The 24,842-nt window shown below is 39.4% G+C and overlaps 1 protein-coding gene across 2 annotated transcripts; it reads left to right on the forward strand.

Moving 5' to 3' along the window:
* The first annotated feature begins 4,430 nt into the window (after positions 1-4,430).
* On the forward strand, positions 4,431-23,061 carry LOC108893191 (transcriptional-regulating factor 1). Of its 2 annotated transcripts, none has more exons than XM_018691052.2 (11): positions 4,431-4,637; positions 14,982-16,411; positions 17,050-17,288; positions 18,113-18,312; positions 18,605-18,765; positions 19,016-19,119; positions 19,348-19,408; positions 20,558-20,646; positions 21,586-21,708; positions 22,084-22,184; positions 22,325-23,061. In XM_018691052.2, exons 2-11 carry the CDS (start codon positions 15,010-15,012, stop codon positions 22,854-22,856), a joined length of 3,012 nt encoding a protein of 1,003 aa, XP_018546568.1. In that variant the 5' UTR covers positions 4,431-4,637; positions 14,982-15,009; the 3' UTR covers positions 22,857-23,061. The 2 variants fall into 2 exon arrangements, with proteins under 2 accessions (XP_018546568.1, XP_018546575.1); XM_018691059.2 differs by lacking the exon at positions 4,431-4,637 and adding an exon at positions 12,890-13,604.
* Positions 23,062-24,842: the final 1,781 nt, after the last annotated feature.

The raw sequence follows: 24,842 nt of genomic DNA on the forward strand, positions 1-24,842 counted from the left end.
TATACATACTGTATACTTATTGATAAAATTGTAATGGAGGGTTTCTTTGTTAGCCATAGAATGATCATCTATTTGTCAGTATTGACACATTCAGTTACAAAGGCACAGAAGGGGAGGGAAGACAGACCAAGAAGAACACTTACTGTAAATGATCAAGGTTTTGTATCTTTATCAACAAACACTGTCCGTGTGGTTTTGCTCTTTATTGCCTAGTAGTCTTTGTATGACTTGATTTTATAATTTTACTTGTTAGTTTAGAAAAACGCTGGATTACGACTATTTCTCTAACACGGAACAAACAAGGCCAGACGTGCTATTCCAGTGCTTGACATTAACCAGCAAGCTTACTTTTATTTGTCTATGGGAAATGACAGAGTATATTGACTCAAGTTCTGTTTTTAAGCACAATTTTGAGGCACTCATACTTTACTCTACTTGAGTTTTTCAATTTTTATGCTTCTTATTACTTCTTCAGTACTCCACTGCATGTGCATATTAACATACTTTATCTGACAGGTGTAGTTACTACTTACTTTGTAAATTAGAATTTCACATACCGAACACACTATTAGCTTGTGAAAAAGATACACTATTAATTACACAACCAAACAGTGTTTAAAGAAGGTAAAATTAGCTCCAATTGGACTAATTTGCATACACATGTATCAATGTGTATGCAAATTTAAATTTGCATACACATTGATACATCAATAATTAAAAAATCCAATAATATATATATATATATATATATATATATATATATATATATATATATATATATATATATATATATATATATATATATATATAGGATTACATAGGATTACATACTATACTACTACGGTATATCATTAATTCTAATGCATTAATGTGTAAGTGAACATTTCACTATAGTTTGAGTGGGGTTTATTTAACTACAATATACTGCTGAGTTGTTTCATCTGTAACAATGCATTATATTTCATAAGCTCGTCATATGAACTTATTTCATTTAAGAAGTAACTGGTCACTAAAGCAGATAAAAAGTGCAATATTTTTCTCTGAAATGAAATGGAGTAGAAGCAAAGTACAAGAGCCTCAGATTTGTATTGAAGTACAGCACATTGACAAATGTACTTAGGTACATCCCACCTGATAATACACCTAAACAAAAAGTTTGAACTTATTCTATTGAAATTCTACTATTGTGGTATTGTATGTTTACTTAAATGAAGGTGGTGGATGCTCCCTCCTCTACTGCCGCTGATAATAAGGAAGAGAATTTAGACTTTAGACGACCCACCATAGGCAGCAAAACACTGTCGACTTCTCAGTCACTTTTCAAAAAGCATTTTTCTTTTATGTTCTTATTTTCATGTATTGTAACTGTATCTGAAGGCAATCTTTACTCTGAACTATGTTGTAACTTTGCTTACAATGTTTATAATGGACAAATTATATTCTAATATATTGCAAGTTTATGATTTTTTATGTTTACTGGTATGGTACTTGAAGATATCTTGTAAATTTTGATGTTAAATCTTTAATTGTGTCTCGTAAGCCTATATGGTACCATCCCAGGTTAAAATAAAAAATCAACAAACTTAAAATAATGTAACCAACTACACTGACAATCTAACTTCAAAAAGGGTGTATTCTATGCTGAAATCCCATTCTGTATTGTTACAAAGATTACAAATGTTAATTTATGACCAGTTTCATTATTAACTTGTGTATAATGTAACATCATATTCTCATTCAAAAACATTGATTTAAAACTATCCTTTTGATAAAAATGTCAGGCAGTCCCTGTAACACCTGAAAACGTAATTCTCAGCAGAGTTTCAGGGTCTTGGGACAATACAGGGCCGCCGTGTCGCTGTGGTATCACAGGGGAGGTTTGAAGTTGATGATACCGGGAATCAGAGCTCGTCTCGGCACATCTCTGCGCACCCCACGCCACTACGAAACCCAACCACCGTCTCACCCACCACCATGCACACTCATGACTGACTCTCAGTCTGAGTCTGACACACACACTCACACCTTTTACATCACAAAGTTACATGACCTTTCATCAGCTTTCACGGAGCACTACAGAGACACAAATGATGTTTTACACTGAAACACAGCAATGTCACCAACTGTAACCTGTCACTTAATAATAATGGAAAATCCTCTGCTCTGAAAACCTGAAAACTGAGTGAAAACAAGATATTGTATACTCAGAAAGCGATCCTAAAGCGAGTCACTCTGTTCAATATACTAACACTAACTTAACCATTTAATATACCACTAGGTTTATATATTAATGAAAATGCTTGTTTCCAAAGCATTAAGCCTGTTATTGCAGTTATTAGCATTTTTATTTCCCTATGATCAGCAATTACAAACTGAGTGCAGGAAACACTGCTCCACTGATAATGAATGAATTTCTCACTTTGGGCTGACTGTTGGGACTTCTACTTTTCTTCAAGCAGTTTTACACATTTACAACAATGTGTATGTCAGCTGTTGCACAGTTCCTCTGGAACAGTTTGAGGTTTGGTGCCTTGCTTTTCAATTGTAGCTGAACAGAGGGGAGAGAAATACTCATTTATCTTGTTTTAGAACTTCTAGCCCTCTCCTCTGTTGAACTTCAGAATGTAGCTGTATTCTCACTGTTCAGTCTTACCAGGGCTGAGTTCATTATGTCATGGGGCCACTGACTGAATGACCTGTGGGGAACCTTCCACCTTTAAAGAATCAGATACGTTCTGAAGGACAAACTAGAGGAGTTCAGAAAAAATTTGTCCCCCATTTCTCACTTTTCATCAGACAGTTGGTAGAAGATCAGTCTTGAGTAGCTTCAGGGTGGAGATGTCTTCCTGTCCTGAGTTCATGTATGAACTTTAGGTTTTCTGTTGGTCTTGTCAGTTTGAACACTATTCACTATGTTCATTATGCTTTCTTGGGGAATAACTGTGTGCTGTTTTATTTTGTGGAAAACTGAAACATACAACCATACCAACTGTGTGAACAGATCCCCCCCCGAAATAATTAATGTCCTGACACTACATTTTTCAGAGCGGGGTCTCGTCATCTTTAGATGAGGTAAAGCAAAAGCCCATCCTTTGAGTAATTGTTTGACAGTTTGGGAAATGTGCTCATTCATTTCCATGTCAACAGCACATCATCTATGTTTGTTCAATATAAGACTACATCTGCAAGCTAGTTAGCTTAGCGTAGTGTTCCAGAAACAGCTAGTCTGGCTCTGTTCAAAGGTAAGAAAAAAGTGCCCACCACCTCTAAAGCTCACTAATTAACACATTACTAACAGAGCCTATTAGCATCTGCATGAAAATCATCTAATTGCGCTCCAATCTAATTTCCTTGCATTCAGCTACCTCTCCTGCTAACTCAGTTTTTGTTAGCCAACCTTGGAGCCGATGCTGAAGGTATGTTCAGCTTAAAATGCAGTAAATGTCTACATTTCTCAGGATAAACTTAAAACTAAGGAGACTTTAGGGAATGTTTTGACAAAATTCAACATTTTCTTGAGAGATAGATCAGAATCTTAACACAAGAAGCTGATATATTTAGCTTGGCTTAAAGACTGGAAAACAGCTAGTCTTTCTCTGTCTGAATGTGACAAAATCCCCCTACCAGCACCTCTAAAGCTCTGTTATTAACACATCTAATATGTACAGAAACTGCCGTGGAAAAATGACAGGTTTTGGTTTCATGGGGGATCATGTGCCCAACAATTTTTTTGGCTGGGTGCAGTGAGTGTTAATTCATTAGCTTTAAGCCAATTCTGCTATCTTTGGAGCGAGCCAGCAAGCTGTTTCTCTCACTACTCTGGTCTTCATGCTAAGCTAAGCTAACTGACCGCAGTCTGTAGCTTCATATTCAACTTCCAGATATTAGAGTGGTATTTCTCTTCTCATCTAACTCTAACAAGAAATAGAATAAATGACAGTTTTTAATGTTTCCAGGCCTTCCTTTACTGAAAGAGTGAAGAGACAATGGTGAAAGTATGTATTAACACACTGAATTTATGGTGCACACTTTGACCATACTGACACTAGACCTTTACTATGTACAAATGTACACCTATTTCCAACCTAACCAAATTCTCAATGTGCCTATGCGACTATGAGCCTGTAGCCTATACATGTGGTTTTCTCAGTGGTTCTATGTGTGTGTGTATAACATTAGGACGGGTGTGTGTGTGTGGCCCTTTAAAAACATACAGACCAATAGAGACCATAAGAGAAAATGAGGGATAAGAGGGTAGAAAAAACACCCACTCAAACTGAAAGTGTGTATATGTGTGCATGTATGTGTGTGTGAGATTGAAGCCACACACTAGGGTGTTTTTCTCTTGTTTCCAGCATCACTATGACACAGATTGAGACACACACACACACACACACACACACACACACACACAGGCAGTGGCGTTATGACAAGGAGGATGAAAGGCTCAAAGATCAACTGAACCAGTGACAGCGGCCGATCGTCTTTGGTGAAACTACATCTCTCTCTCTCTTTCTCTCTCTCTAGTTCACTGTCTCTCCTCCCCCTTTCTCACACATGTGTACCTGCCAGCAGACCATACACACATGCATTTCACTGCCACTGACACATCTCTCCTCGTAATGACAAATTAACAGGTAAGAAAACATCTTCATTCTGGTTCCACATTGTTCGTTTGTTGAATCAGGACACCATAAGGCCTGAGTTTCTCAGAATAAGTTTAGAGGAAGTTAAACTTAAGCCAGAGATCCAGCATTAGCATTATTAGCATACTCGCACACTATACTAAAACACACCTGTTCCCCCTGAGTCTTGTTTATCCTGCATCATTTAACTTTTATCCAAGAAAGCCATTTTTTGCCAACTTTGTAACATTTACATTAAAGGTGCACATTTCTACGGATTTCGTGGGCTAAATGATTAGATTTGTACATTCCGTGGATAAATCTGTCTGCCAAATGAATTAATGTATAGAGGTAGATAAGTTAAAATCCCATTACATCAGAAAGAGATTCATAATATTTGATACATTTATCGTCCCTTGACAGATCTCAGTTCATTTACACTGCTTTTTTTTTTTTTTTTTTTTTGGAAATTTGTCTAATCATTCTGATGAGTCTTGATCTGAAAATCCATTTTGATTTGAAAACGTGCCTCTGTTGGATATCTAATACAACTTATTGATAAGTCCATGTACAGTTTTGGAAAGATACACATTGCACATTTAGCTACAAAATTATACCTTCTAAGGGGACAAACTACAGTATTGAGTTCTGAGCCTCAACATTTTTTGTTGCATTTCAGTGTTGCTACCCGCAACATGTTGGTGTTTACAGCAATCACGCTAGAGTGTCTTAAAACCACAAGCTTGACTTTGTTCACTGTGAACACTTTGTAAAGATAAACTGATTTGACAGACCAGGCCTTCACTTTAAGCCTTACCCAGGAACAGTTAAGCAATAAGGTCACTGTCTTGCGTGTAATTTGAAGTCTTGGATGTAACCTTAGAAGCCATTAACTTGCTAAGCTTTGATAGCATTCAGAATTGCTAACTGAATGTGTGAAACTACATTCAGTTAGCAATTCATTTATTATAGCTAGCTAAAATTCTCATAACATCTCTGTAAAAACTTCTCCTGTAATGAAGACTGTAATGGTCAGGTTTTGTTGAAACTGTTTTACAGATGTTGAACTTCATTGTCATTTTGGTGGCTGCAATTTTGTGGTGCGGTTGTACTGTCTTATAGAGGTGTTTAGAATTTTCATGTATCCCAACTGATTTAAGTTGGGCAAGGTGGGCAAAACATTAGAAGAAGAGTTTGTATTGTTGTTGCTATTTTTGTCCTCTGTCGATTTTGTGACCTCCTTTGACATCTGCAGACAGAATGGGGGCAACAACCGCTTTTTTGTCTGTGCCAACAAAGGCCCAAGTCAAAGACGTTTGTATTGAACATTACCAGAACTTCGCCGCTCAACATGAGAGTCAAAGCTTAAGAATCGCAAATAGGTCGAGTTGTTTTCTAGTTTCAGCTGTATTCATCTTTAAATGGCTCTTGTGACATCGTCATGGGCTTCCACACTCTGTCTGGAAGAAGGGGTGAAATGAGGAAACGGAAGAAGAGTGCAATGGGTTGCAGTGCATTTCAGTCTCATCCAGAGACCTGTAACGATCAAGATGGATTTAAAAGAAATATTCCACCATTTATTGTTATATTGGGCACTTGATATACAACACCTATGAGTAGAATTCAACAGAAAAAGTACAAATGAAATGAATACATAAGAATTAAATGCTTCAAGTGCTGCTGCAAGAAGTATAGCCGCCTTTGACAGCAGTAAAAGACTTCAGTGTTTGTGTATAGCTCTATATTAGATTTAAACATCTTGATGCTACAGTTTTTCCCTGGTCTTCTTTGCGAAAGTGCTCAAGCTCTGTTTAATTGCATTGGAGCCGTGACTGAGCAGCAATTCTTGCCACGTATTCTAGATTAGACTGAGACTAAATTTTTGACTTGGCCACTGCATAACAGTAATGTTATTTTTTGTGTTTCTCTGTGTAGCTTTGGATTTATTTTTCACAAGTCTTCCGGGGCTCGCTGCAGAGAGGCATCCCCACATGCCTCAGTTTGGATGTGGTGTGTTTCTGCTGATGTGCAGTGTTTGGCATCAGGTATGGTGGCCAGAAAGCTAAACTTTAGTCCCATCAGGCCATAAAATTGTCTTCTACTTTGTTTCCCACATGTGCTGCCACCCCAGATGACATGTGACCTTTTTTTTTTAAACAGTGGTTTTCACTTTGCCATAGAGATGTGGCTGGTAAGCATCTGGAAAAGAGTTGTTGTATGCAGTGTCTCCCTTCTCATGCATGGAAACCTGTAGCTCCTTAGCAGTTGCTGGCTTCTTGAAGGCCTCCCTCACTGGTTAGCTTTTCACTCAGGTGTCAGTCCTTGTAGACAATCAGTCAGGGCACACGCAACACCTTGAAAATATTCTTGTATTTTCCCCGATTTGTATCTTTTAATTGTATATTAGCCTATAATGTTCCTTTATCTTGATGCTGTAGTTTTTGCAAGGAAATGAAATGCGTGCAACTTAAAACCACTTGAAACACCTTGAATACACACAAATGATCTCCAATTCTAATCAGTCAGCTGTACCTATGATGACTAAGACTTAGGTCTGTCAAATTAAAAGGTTAAATCAATTACTTTGTGCTTTATTTGTATTTGCGCTTAATTTAAATCAGTTTGCAGCGATTAGTGTTCACTTTCAGTGTAAATAGTCCTAAATTTCGCTCACTGTCAAGATGTAAAAACACTTGTGTCCTCTTTGATTCGACTTTGACTGTTGCCTCACTGTATCGCTGCATTGTGGTATTTGTTATTATAGGTGCACAAGCATCTGTGGAGTGTAAAACTATATCAATAGGCAAATGTTACAGTCGGCTGTATGAGTTAAATGATATCCATTGTCTATCAGAAATAAATAATATATTACATTAATGTATTATTAATGTATTCATTTAATTAGTAGCAAACAGAATGTGGGTAGATCTAACTACAAAGTGCTCTGCCTTCCCACTGTTGATCTTAATTGATATGGATGCACTGAATACTGCCTAATCACTGCTTGCTCACCAGTTTGCGGGAGCAGCCAGGCTGATAATCACATGTTTGCACTCAATCAAACTAATCAAACTAAACAGATCCTTCAAGAAATGAAGACTTTCTTGTGGTCTGAGCTTAGCGCACTGCGTTTGGAAGAATTAACACTTTCTTAAGGAAAATGTCCAAAATAGTCTGATAATTTGTTGGTAAGAGCGCATTGTGGCAGCCTTCAAGTAAAATTACTTTTAAGATACGTTCAACATGGAATAATATTAATGATGAAAAGTCTTAATTTTGTCTGAAAGTTTTGCGCTGATGTCAATTAATATAAATGAATATGACCTCTAATGCTCCGTACGGGGAAATTGGTCATGGTTATTGGATTGCCTGATATGGCGGATATGTATATCATAGTGAATAGGAAGACGTCAAGACTTATAGAAATATAATTTTTCAAAAATGTTTTGGAATTGACACATCACAATCAAAATTACGGTGATGTGTTGCAATCGCTGACACTAATGTGACTGACATTTGTTTTAGTCTAAAGAATACAATTAATGTCTTTCCTTATTTACTGTGTTAATCATTTTATTGCCAGTTTAGTCTCTTTCACTTACCAGAATAATTGTCTGTTTAGCAATACATCAGCGACAAATTTGACAATTAGTGATGGTAATATAGTCATATAGTATATTCTTAACCTGTTTTTTCTAGTTGCAAAAGTATAGAACAGTGTATTTAAGGGTTTATTAAGTCTAGTATTAATTTGAATGCTGCGATATTGGAAGAAACCTTTTGAGGTTGAAATGAATTCCATTCATATATCCATATACTGTTCTCCAAATGACAATACAGTGATTACTTCTTTTAATTCACCTTTGGTTGACCCCTGTGGCCTTTATTGTAATGGAATATTGTATTCAGAAGAATTTTCGATACCCATGTACGGGGATAATACAGTAAAAGAAAGTATTGAAGTGTCAGTATCATAGTTTACCAGCAGTGTCATGTGTTTTCTGGCTATGTGTGTAAAATTGTCATTAATCTGCACTATAGTTATGTGCATCTATACTATGATGTTATAGGAAATTTGAAGTTGCAGTTGCTTGTTAGCTCCTCATGAATAATATAGTGTATAAAACCTTTGTCACTCTTAAACCAAGGTTGATAACTTTCATAGCTCCCGAAAAGTTAACTAGGGTAAGAGTTTTTGACAGTGTTGGTCGATCAGTGAAATTAACACCAGAGTCTGTAAGATTACTGCTTCAGTGTTATTCACTTATTAACCAACTGTGCAGGTTCACAAGTTACTGTTTTGACACATTTTTACAATTGCTATAAAGTGATAAGGTGTGGTGCAGACTGTATTCACAAATGTTAAATGAAAGAAGCCTTAAGCGGTCTTTAGAAGTCTGTAGCATTGCGGGCATATGTGCAGACAGCAGGGCCTGTGATCTTTTCAGGTAAAAAAACTATTGTTAATCCGACAGGTCGCTCTTATTTTTATATGAAAATACAGAAGGAGCATCAAATTCATTAAAAGGAAAATATGCTATATTAATACAAATATTAAGATAGCAGTTTTAGAACTTTCCTGCAACTCTTCCTGCATATCAGTCAAAACAACCTGGGGACCCAGCACCAAAGTTATGAATCACTGGTGTATCATTGCATATATTTGCATGCGTATTTAAATAAAATACTAATCTCACAGTCCAAACTACAAACACTGCAGTGAAGAAGTGTAACAAGTGGGCATTTTGAGATGGGAATACATTGGCCCTTTAGCTCCAGATGTTTGTATCAAATGGCATTAAAGGAAAAGTCTACCTTTTTGAAAAATAATCGCTCTTTCACCTACTTCTGTGTTATGCAGATTGGTAGCAGTTTCGCTTCTGTGAGTTCAGTATTTTACATATATCATCATCTGTCTTAGGTGATGTTACACTTTCTCGTACCGTCTAGTACACATACTGTATACTTACAGTGTCAACATGGACCCTCGTCACATTATGATAAGGTTATGGAGAACGAATGAGCTAAATTGGCAAAAACTACGGCACAACTGTATGTCTGCTGGTTGTCAAAGAAGGCTAGCTTTAGTCAAATGGCCTATTTTGTGTTTTATGATACACAATGTGTCATGTTATTTCGTGGTTTAAACTCTCTCTAGTCCATTCAGTTCCTCTCTTCCCGCCACTCATCTCTTCTTTTCTCAGTGACGGAAGACAGACGGAGAGACGGCTCGGAGCAAAAAATAGTTGAGAGAAAAAGTCCAGAAGTGCTTGTCTCTTTCCCCCTCCTCTGCTCCCGCAGGTTTTTTATGGTGAATTTGAGAGAAAACTAGAGAAGCGTCTCCCCCATACGTACTCCTCTGCACTCCCCTTCCATCCTCTCACATCCTTTCATTCACACATTTTTCATTCTGCTGCTCAGGGTTTCGTGCACATACGAACATGAATGTATGCAAATGAACACACGCACTGCAGACTCAGACAAATTAGCAGACCATGTCAAACTGACTGACTGATAAAGAAGGTAGGATAGGATGTACTGAGCTTAAAACTGTTTAAGAAGGCTCCTCAATACATGACGCTTTCAGTTTAGACTTTTGAAGGCTAAAGGTAACGGCTTGTTGAAGTGCAGAGCTAAACTTTAGATTACATTTGAAAGTTTTTATTCCGCAACAATTATATTCTCCTTTCATTTAATTATGTTGTATGTATTTATGATGCCTTTTCTTTCCAGAACTTAATCATTTAATATCTTGGAAGGACATCATTTTTATTCTAAAATGAGCAGCTAAATTTGACACAAAGTTGAATTCGACAAAGTAAGTCCCTATTGGATGAGCAATGTAAAAAGCATTCCAGATATATACTGTTTTAATACCCTTTCGATGTAAATTTTTCCTCAACGGATTTTGGTCAACTCTGGAGCAGTAGAATCTTACTCCCCACTGTCAGTCGACTGACTGAATGTGAATGTAAAGTGTGCACATTGCACAGACAGAAAATCTGGAATTGCTCATGATCCTGGTTCTCGATTGCTACCCACAGCGATGTGAAGATGACTCAGATATCAATGTTGAGGATTTGTTTTATATGAGTTGGCAAATATTTAATTGCAGCTAGAATTTTTGCATTGACCATGCAGTCTTCAGATTTAAAACAGCCGCATGAAATATAATGCCATGTATATATGTACAAGATTAAATTGGTCTAAAATAACAGCATGCAATGTATCAATAAAATATAAATTATCATCATGCTAATGTTGAGGTTATTGTGTCAGGCAGGTTGCGAAGTTACCACATCATTATCTATAACGCATGTTAATGCTGAGGTTTCCAGCTATGATGTGTTTTCACACTGTACAAGTGACCTCAGCATTAACACGATCACCTCCACACACACTGACACTTGCAAACAGACACAGACACACACACTTTTACTCCTTTTTTCATCGTCCACTCTCAAGTTACTTATCCTAAACAACAAGCAAAATAATTCAATGTGCTACTTCTAACTCTTGTAAATTAATCTCCAATAATACCAGCAATGCCAAAGACTCAAAATTGATTGATGAACACATTTAGAACCTGAAACACTTCTAATCCAAACAGGGACCTGTTTCACAAGAGCGATTTGTGAGCACAGCTTGCAAGCTGATCGCAAATGGTGGCAGCGTCACGTTCCACAAACGACCGTCACTCACAAATTGCGCTTCAATTTTGCCCATGGGGTCTTGTGTGCTCATGCATGTGTAGCAAATGGAGCAAGAAGAAAAAGATCCCTGGTCGCAAATTTGATCAAATGGGATAGCTGAGTGAAAATGAATGTTAAATAACAATAATGGAGATTTGAACTGTTAACAGAGAGATATCTATGTCTCTCATTTCACAAATGATGCAGCAATTAACAACAGATGCACTAATTTGTGGTAGAATATATACAGTTCTCCAGATGTCGAGAGTAATAAAATACATTCACTCAAACGGCATTCATACAATTCAGAGGCACTGACACTTTCCATTTTGTTAGATATACATTTATTTGTTACATTTTATAATTGACAACGTACATAATAATACTAAATACAGTATATACATAAGTATATACTGCACTCCACATTATACATGTACTTCACTTCATTTCAGAGGAAACATTTACAATATTTTTCTCTACAAATTACAACAAAGACAACCACAAGATATGATGAATTGTTTTGTCTTGCGTGAAGCAGTTAGACTCAATTAGACTTTTAATGGAGTATTTCTACATTGTAGTGGTGCTTTTTAATTCTTATTTCACTATTGTCACCAAGTAAGTCAGAGTACTCTGAAGCTGGGTGCTGACACAGAGGTTTTTACTGGTGTTGACTTAAATGTAGTATCACAAATGTTATTTAGACTTGCCGATCGCCCCCTGTCTCGTCTGTATTAATGTGTCAGTGTGTGTGTGTGAGTGGCATTGGTTACTGAAGTCACTCACGGACCTGCCAGTGGTCGTGGTTGAGGTTGTGTGCGCATGTATGAGTAGGTGTTTTAAGGTTATATGACATAACAAAGACAGAAAACAGCAATTTAGCATGTACATGCACTGTGTGTCTGTGCGTGTATGTGTGTGCGTGTGCATGTGTGTGTGTGTGTGTGTGTGTGTGGTGGGTGAGTGGGTGGGTTAGTAGGTGGGGCTGCAGTGTGTTTAGAGGGTTCCCTGATCCTCATCGTTTGTCGCCGTCTTCCTTCCTGTTTCATTCTCTCTCACTTCCTGTCAGCTGACTCAGCCGGAGACTCTTGATCTGGTAAACATCTACGCTCCCGCCTCTGCATACACATTCTCACACACATACGCACACACACTTACAAAGTGTACTGTATGTAGCCACACAAAAATGTGCGCAGACACATTCACGCACACAGAGACACTGATATACAGGCACACATATAGTTCAGTAGTAGAAGACACACACCTTTATCACATGGTACGCAGTCAATCATCTTTCTAAGGTCAACCAAAATAGTACTTTATATACTACACTATTTTTGTAATTAAGTGTGTAAAGGGTAAAACTAAAATGACTACAACTGGAGATTAGAATGTTTTTAAGGTTAGTGCATTTTAAACACATCCCCTTTCACTATTCAACCTCAGCATGAATATCTGAAAAAAAGAAAGGAACTATGGAAAGAAGGAAAGTACCAAAAAGGGGGTGGCGCACAAGAAAAGAAATATACACCAAAAAGTATACAGCGCATGAAAGGACACAAAGACTAAGGAAAGCAGAAAGATAAAAAGCAAGCAAAAGAGAGAGGATGAAAGACAGGACAAGAGAAAACAAAGTTGAGCGCTTGGTGAGAAAGAGAGAAAGACACAGAGCGAGATAAGGACGGGCAAAGAGACGGAAAGAAAGACAGAGAGATGGAGGAGGGGGGCAGAGAGATAAAGATAGCTGAAAGGAGGGAGATCCGTCAGCGTTTGTTTCCTCAGGATGTGGTTACCACGACGACGAAAAGGCAGAGAGGCAACATCACTCCCCGCTGGTCCCCTCTGACACCTGCAAGTGTGTGTATGAGTGTGAAAGTATGTGTGTAGATGTACGTGTGTTTCAGAGAGTAACTGAGTGAGTGTGTGTCTGTGCATGTGTGTGTGTGTGTGTGTGAAAGAAAAACCACTGTGTATCAGTGGCTGTGTGTCCATTTTGTTCTAGGTATGTGTGACAGACAGTCTGTGTGTGTGTGTGTGTGTGTATGTGTGTGTGCTGTCAAAGGACACACAGCAGAGAGAGAGAGAGAGAGAGATAGGAAGGACTAAGTGAGAGGTTGAAAATCTGAAGGGGGAAATTATAAGACTCTACACGCTACACTCAAGACAGTGGAGAACGAAAGAACTAAAAAAGTCAGAAAGAATGATGAAGAGAAGAACAACCAGAACCCGAAAACATGAACAGCAGAGGACGAACATACATGAAAAGGAAATTAAGCACCAAGGACTGGTAAAAAGAAAACCTCAAAACGTATACAGTGTATCTGTCTTCATCTCATCTTCCTTCGTTCTTTCTCTTTCTGACTCAGTCATTGTCCTATTTAGAGCAGAATGTGGTTTCAAGATAGAAAGAAAGAAAAACCAACGAAGGCTCATAGATTTAATGCAACACTATGTAAATGTACTGTGAATTTTCAAAAAACTGTTTTTTTTTTATGTAAAAACTGAAAAGTGTTGGTTTTGTCACGCACTTGGCAGAGGATTTGTTTAATTTACATTGCATTTGTTGGCAAAGTGACCTTCTCTTTAGCTTCTTGGTTTCTTCTATAGCGTCACTTCGTCACAAATGTTCATACATTTTTTCATCTGACTAATCTGTGCGCAGGCATTTTCAATCGCATCTGATCATTTTCCTTTTAATCTGTTTTTGAGGGAGAGAAATGGCAAACAAAAAATGGCATCTGTTGAGGTAGGCCGTGTTAGCTTAAATGCTAAACTATAAACTGCTAACCAGACTTGGAATAAAAATTGGCACCACTATTTCAGCTTGTAGAATTCTTTTGAGGTAATGGCTGACTAACAAAATACAGACAGTTCTGTGGTTCTGTACAAGCCATTTATGGACAGAAGATTTCAGAGATTTGACAGCTCTTGCCTAATGTTGTTACTTGAAACAACATCATCTTTACAATAACATAATGTAGCGCGATTATGTATGACCTAACATACAGGTGTTAAACCAAATTCTGTGGCCCATCTAACTCTGACCCAGTTTGGAATGTCAGCAGTATTGTAATTTTTTTTTACAATACTTTCTTGCTTACTTTATTTTGATAGCACCATTTATCGAAAATGATACAAATATAGTATTTAGGTAGAGTAGGTATTAAAAGTAGACAAAGTGAGGGTCAAAGCTTTTATTTATTTATTTATTTTAATTTAACCATTATTTAACCAGGAAGTCCCTTGAGATTCAATCTCTTTTATGATTCAGTCTTTATTGTTTGGCAGTCTGTAATGGCTATGACACCAAGAATTATAGCATATCAGTCTGTAGAGCACAAAGACTTGGCCTGTCATTATCTGGTGGACTCTTTGTAGTTAATGCTCTCCTGAATTTCCTGGGTCAAATTTTTTGGTACAATGAAATCTCAACTATTACATTTTGTGAGGGTGTCTAAATACTACGGAGACACCATGCTTAGTAAGAGCTACATGATGTGGATGAAATCATTTGCAGTAGCAACATAGTTAAATTTGTAATGAAGTCACAGAATCTGATGGGTCATAGAGTACACTGGTACTGTATACTGCTGAGAACGTACTACAGAAAAACTGCAAATGTTGTGACATTATTTTATAGCGTGTCTCTCTCTGTGTCCTGTAGGAACTCTAGCTAAAATTAGCAGTCGATCATGGATGACCGTTCATCTACCCAATCCTTCCCCAACGTCCACCACCATCGCCACCGTCCATCCTTTCATCTCACCTTGCCCAGCCTTCAGAGCCCGGAGGCGGGATACCAGCCAACCCTGGACTCCCTGGAGCAGTACGGAAGCAGAGGCGAAGAATCTACAACGCCTTTCCCGACTCCAAACACTCCTTCTGGTGGGAGAAGAGGGAGCAATGGGGGTAATAGGGTCTTCCAAAATACAAGTGGTAGTGGTTTGGATGGGGATATTAGCTTGGGAGGCCCTCTTGACAGAGATAGTAGGTTAGGCAGCCATTTTCCTGACACCTGGTGTGGTGGTAGCAAAAAAGAGGAAGTTTGGGAAGATGGAGAGAGTTGTGAAAGTGCTGCAGACGATTTTTATGGTAGTATAAATGATGTTTTTTACACCATGAACTGTGGCAGTGAGGAAGGACTCCAGCGTAAACCCAGAGCAAACTATAATAATTATGCACAGGTTAGCTGTGAAGCTAAAAGTCAAACAGTTTACAATAGGGAGGCTAACATTAGCCACTTTACTAAACAAACTACTTCCCACAACAGAAGTGTTGCAGGAAGCTTTAGTGAAAGCAGTGTAGATTATTGTAGGACAGACTCAAGAGTGAGTGATAATTATTTAGGAAGAGAAGAAGACTATGGGTCCAGTTGTGGCTCAGGTGAGGATCAGCTTCAACCAGCAGAGGTTGAGGGACCCTGGCTCAGTGTCTCTCCCTCGAATCAGAATGGAGAGGGGAGGTGGAGAGGAGCAGCGGAAACTCTTACTTTGGTCTCAGGGTGCCTACCACAGAGGTCACCTATCGCCATCAACAGTGGGACGTACACTCAGAAACTGGACTCCTTCTCTGAGGCTTTCCTCTCACAGCGAAAGAGAAGATTCCCTGTGATTCCCGGTGGGGATTCCTCTGGACAGATCTGGGAATTTGGAGTAAGAAGAGGAGAAAGCCCTGGACCGGTCAAGTCAAGGCACAGCTGTGCTTTTGATTCAGACTCCTACCTGCCTCCATCCTCCTCTTCTTCACCAGCTCACCCCTCTCTTCCATCTTTCCCCTCTCCTCCCACATCATCTCAACTCATGTCCTCAGTTCTTAGTCCTCCTCCCACACCTTTGCCTCCTCCCTCTCACTCGCCCTCCAAAATGGACTCACCCGGTGCATTCGGGGGAACTGGACATTCAGTTTCCCAGGGGGGAGAATCACTTGGTACACTCCAGTTTTTCACTTCCCGTCAGTCTCTCCCATCTGTTCCATCTGGGATGCTCTGGAAGTTTCCACTGCTGTCACACTGCTTTCCACAGTCCTCAGGCGACCCCAACAGCAGTGAGGGCAACCTAAGATCTTCCCATGGGGCTGACTATGGCAACGCCACAGGTACTGTGCATTTTTCTGAATGAAAGTATGATAGTAAGAAGGGGAAATAAAATCAATAAGAGCTTATCCAGAAGAACTGAAATAGACCAGAGTACTTGGACATGAAATAATTAAAATGAATTTTATTTTCCCCCCTTACAAAAAACAGAAAAACAAAAACCACAGGTTAATACCCACATGTAAATTTACGGGACATGTGGGTTTTCGTAGGTGAACTTGTGAAATTTCCCATTTCCCGCATGCAAATGACATTTTCACTTTTCACATTTTCACATATAAAACAATTGGTAATTGTTCTATTTTACACCATGTGAAAAATAAAATGTTTACATATGACAATCAGTATACAATATGTCAGAATTTCTGTATGTGTGCTGTGGCTTTTCACAAGAAATGTGAAATCAGTATTTCTAAATAAGTTAGTGTAACGCTTTCCCGTCTGCACAGATAACAGTGATGTTGACTTTAAGTGTTTTTTTCTTGGTCTCATTTCGTCTGACTGTCTGCTACACACATGATGATGAAGCTGTTTTACAGTTTAATGATAATATCATGACAATACCATGACTTTCCTCTGTATTCTACTTTACTTGTTTTATGGTTTCCTTTTTTAATATTTTTCTCTCTATTATCCGCAGCCCCACACAACATCCTTCAGTCTCCTGAGTCGTCATTCTTCACTTCCTCATCCCATCGTTCATCCCTCCACCCTCCACCCAGAAACCTCTGTCCCTTGAATAATCCATCCCTCCATCTTCCCTCTACTCCGTCTCACCTTTCCAGCCAGCATTATGAGGCAGCAGAAAAGATTGCTCCTAGTTTGGTCATCCAGAAAGCAAAGAATGGACCAGCCAGTGTGAACCAGTCACAGTTACAGGTACAGTCTGGCACTTATTACTTTTTCACCAGAAGAAACAATTTGAGGTCATTTAAAGTATGCTGCTCGTGTGACTGTAGACACTTAGTCTTTATAGCTTTCTTTTATTGGTTAGGGTGGATCATTCTATTGACTGCTTGAATCCTTAGTTTTTGGAGGCAGGCTGCTGGATATGTAGGTCAAAACCATCTAGTAATTATTTACAGAAATGTATAAGTACAGGCTTTAAGAGTTATTGTAGAGTTAGAGTGAAAAGTAAAATAAATGGTAGCTAGAAGACATTGTGCCTTTGGAGCTCTTCCTCATGAGCAACCACTGCGTTTCAAAAGTCACATTCTCTCTGTGAGGTTGCCATTGTCGTCACTCTTCCATCAACAAAGCCCAGGAGACTGGGTGGCAAGGAGCAAAACTTGCTACAGCAGGAGAAGGCAGAGTGGGCGGATGTATAAATGGTTGTTTGTCTAGAAATTGCCTTAACTCTTTAACTGTGTTACTGCTTCTAAAACCACAGTCTTAGTCTGAATTTTATTTTTAGACATGGTGAATACGTAAAGTGCACAAATACAACAGATTTAGAGTTTAGGCTAAATGCGTCATGGACGTATCTCTGTACTTGTTGCACAGACATGAAATTATTTTTATCTTAAAATTTATCTCTGGGATAGTGGAAAGAGTTTCACTCAGAATACATGTTAGGTCTCTGTCTTCACACTTCAGCAGTTAGACAAGCTCTACATTTTTTCTGGCTTTTGTTTCTGACCCTGTATTAATCGAACAAGGAGAACAGTAACACTATAAAACGCTTTGTCCTTGGATTCCTACAGCAACAAGCCTCTCCAGTCTATACTGGAACTCCATTTCCCAGTATCCTTCACTCCATCAGCGGTCAGAAGAGGGGCCACTACACCCCCCGACCCCTCCTCAATCCAGCCCGCAGGGGGACGGGGCTGTACTCTTCCCTCTCATCTCACAGAGAAGACAAAACAGCCTGCGGAGAAGAGGAGGAGGAATGTGGTGTGTTACAGTGAGTAAAATACACAGCGCCAAAGATTTAAAAAAAAAGACACCTGACTGTTGAACTTCTGTGATCTCTAGAGGAAACTGGGTCATGGTGAAGACAGCAGTACAACAATTAAAAGAGGCTAAAAATACAGTATTATTATGCTAATACATGGTTACTATTGGCTGCAGGATATTATTAGACAGATTTACAGACATTTCAACACTGAGAAAAACACTAATACATGAGTATTGGTACTTTTTAACTTATGCTGTCTTTCACATTCACTCTTTCCCTTTCTCTTTCCCTCTTTCAGGTATGTTAATGTAGGTTATGAGTTCCAGGCAGAGCTTCCTCCATGCTTCGTGGATGGCAAGGGATCAGGGGTATGGTCACCAGAGGAGGATTCCCCCAGGGAACAGTTGCTCTGGAAACCATGGGCGGAACTGGAGGAGAGCGCTAACTTACAAAACCAAGGTAAATGTTGTGCCTAAATGCAGTACTCCACCCCAAAACATATTGCTAAGACCAACTCAGAGTGATTGTAGGTGAATTCTTAGACCTTCAACATTATGAGGAACAAGTGGGAATTTTTTTAAAGGAATAATCTAATCTAAATAATTTCAGATTGTAATGGAAGATACACCCTGGAAACCTTTAGTAAAAATAGTAACATTTAGTTCAGTGAACTGTTCAAAACTGTTTGTCTGTGTGTGTGCATGCACAGTGGAGAAGCTGTTGTCCATGTGTAGTTCAAGCTGCCTACCAGGAGGGGGCAGTAACACCGAGCTGGCTCTGCACTGTCTGCACTACTGCCACGGGAACACAATGGTAAACAGCCATGAAGAATATTAATACTGCCTTTCTGTCTTTATTATTCTTTTCTTCTTATACCATGCGCCCCTTCTCATCATTCTTCAATGCATCATTTCTTGCCTCCATGCATCTCTACTCACCCACCTACTTTCTTTCTTATTCATATCCAGTTAATTCTCTTCATAACTATTGCATGCCTCATCTGTCTGTTCTCTGCCTCCTCCATCCCTCCCTCCTGTGCAGGCCACTCTGGAGATGCTGCTGTTTTCACAGCCCTCACCAACAGGAGACTACCACTACTCTGGTAACCTTCGACCTTTGAACTCACACTTACTCTTGGCTAACCTGTACCTGCTAAAGTCCTGAATGGTCACCTGATGTTCAGATAACTGTTTGTTGCTTGAGTATGGGTATTTATCCCTGGTTAAATCCTTCTCTTTCACCCTATTTCCCAGCTGAATCTGACTCATATCCAGTCACATTTATGTTATGAACAAAGTCAGTATTTGATGTAGTTTTTTTTTTTTTAGAGTGAAATTTCCAGTTGAGCACCTCTGACTTAGTGAAACTTAACCTGAGGACGGAAATAGGAAGAGAAGTTTTTGAATTAAAACGTGTTACAATGAAGGAAGTTTAGTGTTTCTGTTCCTTTTTAACAGTTGTATGCATCTCAAAATGTGAGTCAGCAAAAGAGAAACCATGCCCACTGTAGTATAATAGTAGCCTTTGTAAAAGCCCAAACCTCCTGCCACTTTCATCACATGCCATTCCCCCCTTTTTCTCTCACTCTCTCTTTTGTCTGTTTGGTGCAACTAAATCCACTAAGAACCATGTAAAGTACAGAGTAGTCATTGTTCTGCGTAGTAATGTCCACACAGGTAGCATTATCCCTGTAGACACAGAGACTGCTAAAAATGTCAGTTCCTCTGACAACATCTCAACAACATGAAGATGTCTAAAATCCTCCTCGGCAGGTCCCAGGACTCCCCTCCAGCTATTGACCCCCTGAATCACTCTAGGCATTAACAGCAAATAACAAAGCACCTCCCTGCCTGTCTGAAGCTTGCTGAATGAAGTCAAACAATGCGTGTGCGAGTGTGTCCTCAGGCGTGTAATTTAGTAACTCAGTTAATCCACACGTGTATTCATGTACTTTATCAACTCTATACACAAGCAAAGGTAAATACTACATGCAATTTGCATTGCTAAAGCCAGCAGTTATTACAATCCACACTGACAAAGTCCTCAGACTCTTCAGTCTCCATCCAGTCTCAATCTCCAGTTTCTTTCAGCAGTTATTGTCGAATTGCTGCAGGAATTCACATATTACATTAGTGTGGTGGCATTACTTGGCATCTCAGCAAGTCATGAATTGCAGAAAGACCTTCTGGTATTTGTTTTCATTTTTTGTCATGCCTTCTCCCCCCTCCCCCTTCTCTCTCTCTCTCTGTAGGTAGTGATTTTTGGACAGACACTGAAAAGAGTCTCTTGAGTACAACTCTCGGGACTTATGGGAAAGACTTTTCACTCATACAGAAAATGGTACATTTATTCATGTATTGGTTGTTACATATGCATTCTTTTAATGGTTACCTTTTAAATGTGTTCATTTTCTAAGCTGTCTTTGTCCTAACTCTAAAAGTATACATATATATACATATACAAACCCATTGCTCATTTTTGATGACCAAGTCAACACATGGAATTGAAAATGGAAAGTGAAGCATTCACATTCAATTGGTCCACTACACCACTCAGTGGTTGTTTATTGTCTATGCTCATCATCACATTGTTCATTGTTTTATTTTTGTGCAGGATCATTACACAAGGGTGAAATCATAGTTTCCTAAGGTGCACTATATAAAGTGCTCTTTTCCCTGCCTGCACATGTTCAGTTTTTGGTGACTCATTGTGCACTTCAGTGGGAGAGTGGCAGACACATCTGAGTGCACTGAAAAATGTACAGTTTTAATCCAATTACAATGATACTAGGAAGCCAGAGTACAGACTGATGTCTAGTGCTTATTAGCCTCTGATTGTTTACAATAGCTACAAAACGTGAAGAAGTTCTCTTTCAACTCATTAGCACCCTGTGCAGTCACCTGAAAACAGCAAATATTATTATATTAATAAAATGTTTAATCTGAATGGCTGCTATGCAACTGAACTCTCCAGATCCAGTGATTATCTTAATTAAATAAACTGTGAGCTTTCCAACAGCACACCACCACTTCCACTGCATGTTGCAACTTGATTCCCAAAATTATTATTTGAAAACTCATTGACCGAATAAAAGGCTGTAAATGTCAGTTAGTGCAACTGGGGGTGTAAGCTTGATTATGAGTATGATATTTGGAATCTAGCACTCATGGAAAATGTTGTACTTTCAGGTTGAATTTTGAGTGCTACCTACTCAATATGTGTGTGCTTGTGTGTGTGTGTGTGTGTGTGTGTGTGTGTGTGTGTGTGTGTGTGTTGCAGGTGAGAACTAAGACAGCGAGCCAGTGTATTGAGTTTTACTACCTGAGCAAGAAGCTCCTGGACAAGCAGAAGAAACAGAAGGAGGAGGAGAACAGAGATGGAGAGCTGGAGCTGCAGAAAAGTGTAAGAAAGAATAAAGAGTTTTCATCTTTCTGGTTCTTGCCAAACTGATCCAGGACTACCCGCCATTATCTCTAATGTTTCCTCTTTCTGTCTTTTCCTGTTGTTGTTATCCTGTGGTGATTTTTCTGTTCCCCTGATTCTCTGTGGGCTCCACTGCATCACGCATTCTAATCCTTGCCAGACAGGCCTAATAGATAACAGAACAGATTCTAAGCTAATAGAATAGAATGGTGTACTTGACACAGGAAAAAGTACTTGGATTGTTTGTGTTTTGTTGTGTAATGGGTTAAATGTATTATGTGGTTACCCAGTGTGGAATGCAGCTTAACAAGTCAGTCGCAGAATGGTGGCTCACTATTGGTCCTGTTTTTACAGGAGACGCCTATCTGTCAGCCAGTGGACAGGCAGTTTGGACTGGAGGAGGTGGTTCCTGTTCCCTCATTGGCCAGCTTCTTCCCCTGCAAGCTGTGTGGCAAGTGAGTTGGACCAGTCATATTAGAGAAAGCTCCAGAACACAACTTCCTCTGTATTTGGCTTCTGGGTAAACCAACAGATGGTTTTGGTTTACAAGTCCTCTTTTCATATCTGTCTTTTTCTCTCCTCTCTCTCTCTCCAGAATGTTCTATAAAATCAAGTCCCGCAACGCTCACATGAAGATCCACCGCCAGCCTCAGGAGGACTGGACCGACAGGCGGCTGCAGCACCAGCTCCTCACCCAGCGTCTGGCCCTCAATCGTGCTGCCAACCTCATGCCCACCTCAGGCAGTAATCTGCTCCCACCTCAGGCTCCAGTTCTGACCTTTGCCTCCGCTGGCCTTGCTGGAACATCAAGCAACAACACCAATGCAGACAATATCCTCAACTCGGTAACCAATAGCAACGCCATCAATCCCAACAATGTCAGTGTCCTAGATCCCAGCACTGCAGTAACATATAGCAACATCGCTGCTTCAAACTCTCATGTAGTCACCGATATTGATGCCAGTGACTCAAATCAAAGAGAGTCCACCACCATCTTACCTTTCCACCAGTCATGGGGTTCATTTGGACAAAACCTCAACCCTGCTGCCTTCTACTGCAGCACAGAGGGGAAAGAGGATACAGGAGCTGGGACAGCTGCAGTAAAAGAGCAGATCAACTGGCAGTAGTGTTTCACTCTCTCAAAAGCATTACTACCACTGCGGTCTGAAATTTCAAACTGAAATTCAAACTCATTCTTAATTCAAAGTTCTGTACTTTTTTCAAACTCATTTTAAGAGAACATCATTTTTTTTGTAAATTGTGTATTTCAGTTTGTAACATAGTTAAATGTTTCTTACTCATTTGACATTTAAATAAAATTTGTAACCCTTTGATAGTTTTTGGGTTCAGTAAACCCCCACTTTTTGCATGTCCACAGATCAAACAAATAAGATATAACAGGTTCATTAGTGGTCTTTAGAGGCAATCGTTTACCTTTGAACAGATCCAGGCTAACTGGTGAAGTAAAGCTAACTGCCTTCAGGCTGTGTCTTATTTAACGGACAGTGAGAGCGGTCTGTCAGCTTCCGGCTAGAGAGCAAATAAGAGAATCAACCACAATGCTGAAGAAGAAGGACCAGTTAAGTTGTCCTGTATTTCCAAAAAGGTCTTCAAAGGTCTGAAACTCTAACAGGTCCTCACAAAGATGGATATACCAGAGCACACGCTCACACACATCCACAAGACAGACATATGTACACACAGGTTGTTGAAAGGTTTTGATATAACACCATAATGGGCTAATATTGACCTTGGAGGACCATCTCCTCTCCTCTCCTCGCCGTCTGAGTGCCCAGAATCGTCCTGTTGATGGTTAACCACAGTGATTGTGTGTGTGTGTGTGTGTTTTGTGGCTGTGTCCTGGGAGATGCCGGGAAAAGGGGCATTGTGAATTTGTGCGTGTAGCAGTGGGTACAGCATCTGTGTGGAGTAAGTCAGCTAAACTGAGACTGAGGACGATCTAAAATGAAACACAAAAACTTAAATGTATGTAAGGATAATTTGTGATGACACCAACATGCCCTCATAACTTTGTCAAAGACTAAATGATGAAATGCTCTCTTCATTTATCTTATGCAGATATAAGCTGAATTTCAAAGTGACTGCAGAAGGCTATGTCCTCTTTAAAATTCTCCTCCACTGATTAGGCCACTTATCTATCTGGTGGCTCAACTGCATTCTTAAGGCGGTGAGTATTCCTTGGTCTGATATCTTCATGAACGTTACAACCACTAAAACAGTGATAACAGTGTTTGTATGGGTATGTGTTTCTGTTTGATTAGGTATATATAATGGGGCATACGTCCTTGTAAGTATCCTTGTTAAAAAAAAAATACATGTCCTCATCTGTATGAGTTCATGTGTCTGTGTGCATGCACACATATGTGAGCATCATGTGCTTTTCCCTGTATATATGTGTGTCCCTGATAAAGTTAAACAATGGCCTTTAAAATGGTTCCTCCCCCTGGAACTGTCCCTCCCCCAGACAAAAGTCCACCATGTCTAGCACAGTTTATCTGACCTCCTTTCTTTGTCTGATGCCTGTTTTTCTCCAGATCTTCTCTAACACTGCTCCTCCCACCTCTGTAATATATACTGTGAGGAGTTTCTAGTTAATTAATGTTCTCTACCAGTGTCAGATCTGTCCTCTTTGCTTGTTCCTGTACCACAGTTTCTATATCCCAGAACTATGAAAAGATCTATGAGCATGTTATCTTATTAAACAACAGATATTATGCATGGGAACTAACCAAGACTTTAATGAACATGAATTTGGACTGGTGAACTTGAGATCCCACACTGGCTTTGAAAGTGTGAAGAGTCTTTGTTCTCATAGTTGTTTTTCATTTTGCACTGAGCAGGGAGAAGTCAGTGAGAGACTGCAGCAACCAGCAACAGTCTTCAATGTTGGCCTTTTTCAGCAAGAGAGAGAGAGAGAGGGAGAGAGAAAGAGAGTGAGTACAAGCACATAGATAAAGGGGTAGAAGGAGACCAGACCAATGGGGAGAGAGGAGGGAGGAATGGGGAGAGAATAAACAGAGAAGTTACTGAGCACTGGCCATTCACCTATTCATGGTGAGCAGCTCTTTGCCAGCTGACTGAGCTCATGCCCC

The sequence above is a fragment of the Lates calcarifer genome, linkage group LG15 (assembly GCF_001640805.2).
Source record: "Lates calcarifer isolate ASB-BC8 linkage group LG15, TLL_Latcal_v3, whole genome shotgun sequence".
Taxonomy (NCBI): domain Eukaryota; kingdom Metazoa; phylum Chordata; class Actinopteri; family Centropomidae; genus Lates; species Lates calcarifer.

Excerpts from the sequence above, each read along its gene's own strand:
- LOC108893191 (XM_018691052.2), top strand. The coding sequence starts at position 15,010 with ATGGATGACCGTTCATCTACCCAATCCTTCCCCAACGTCCACCACCAT. Across the intron at positions 18,313-18,604 it reads GAGGAATGTGGTGTGTTACA|GTATGTTAATGTAGGTTATG; the intron begins GTGAGTAAAATA and ends TCCCTCTTTCAG. Across the intron at positions 19,409-20,557 it reads AGGAGACTACCACTACTCTG|GTAGTGATTTTTGGACAGAC; the intron begins GTAACCTTCGAC and ends CTCTCTCTGTAG.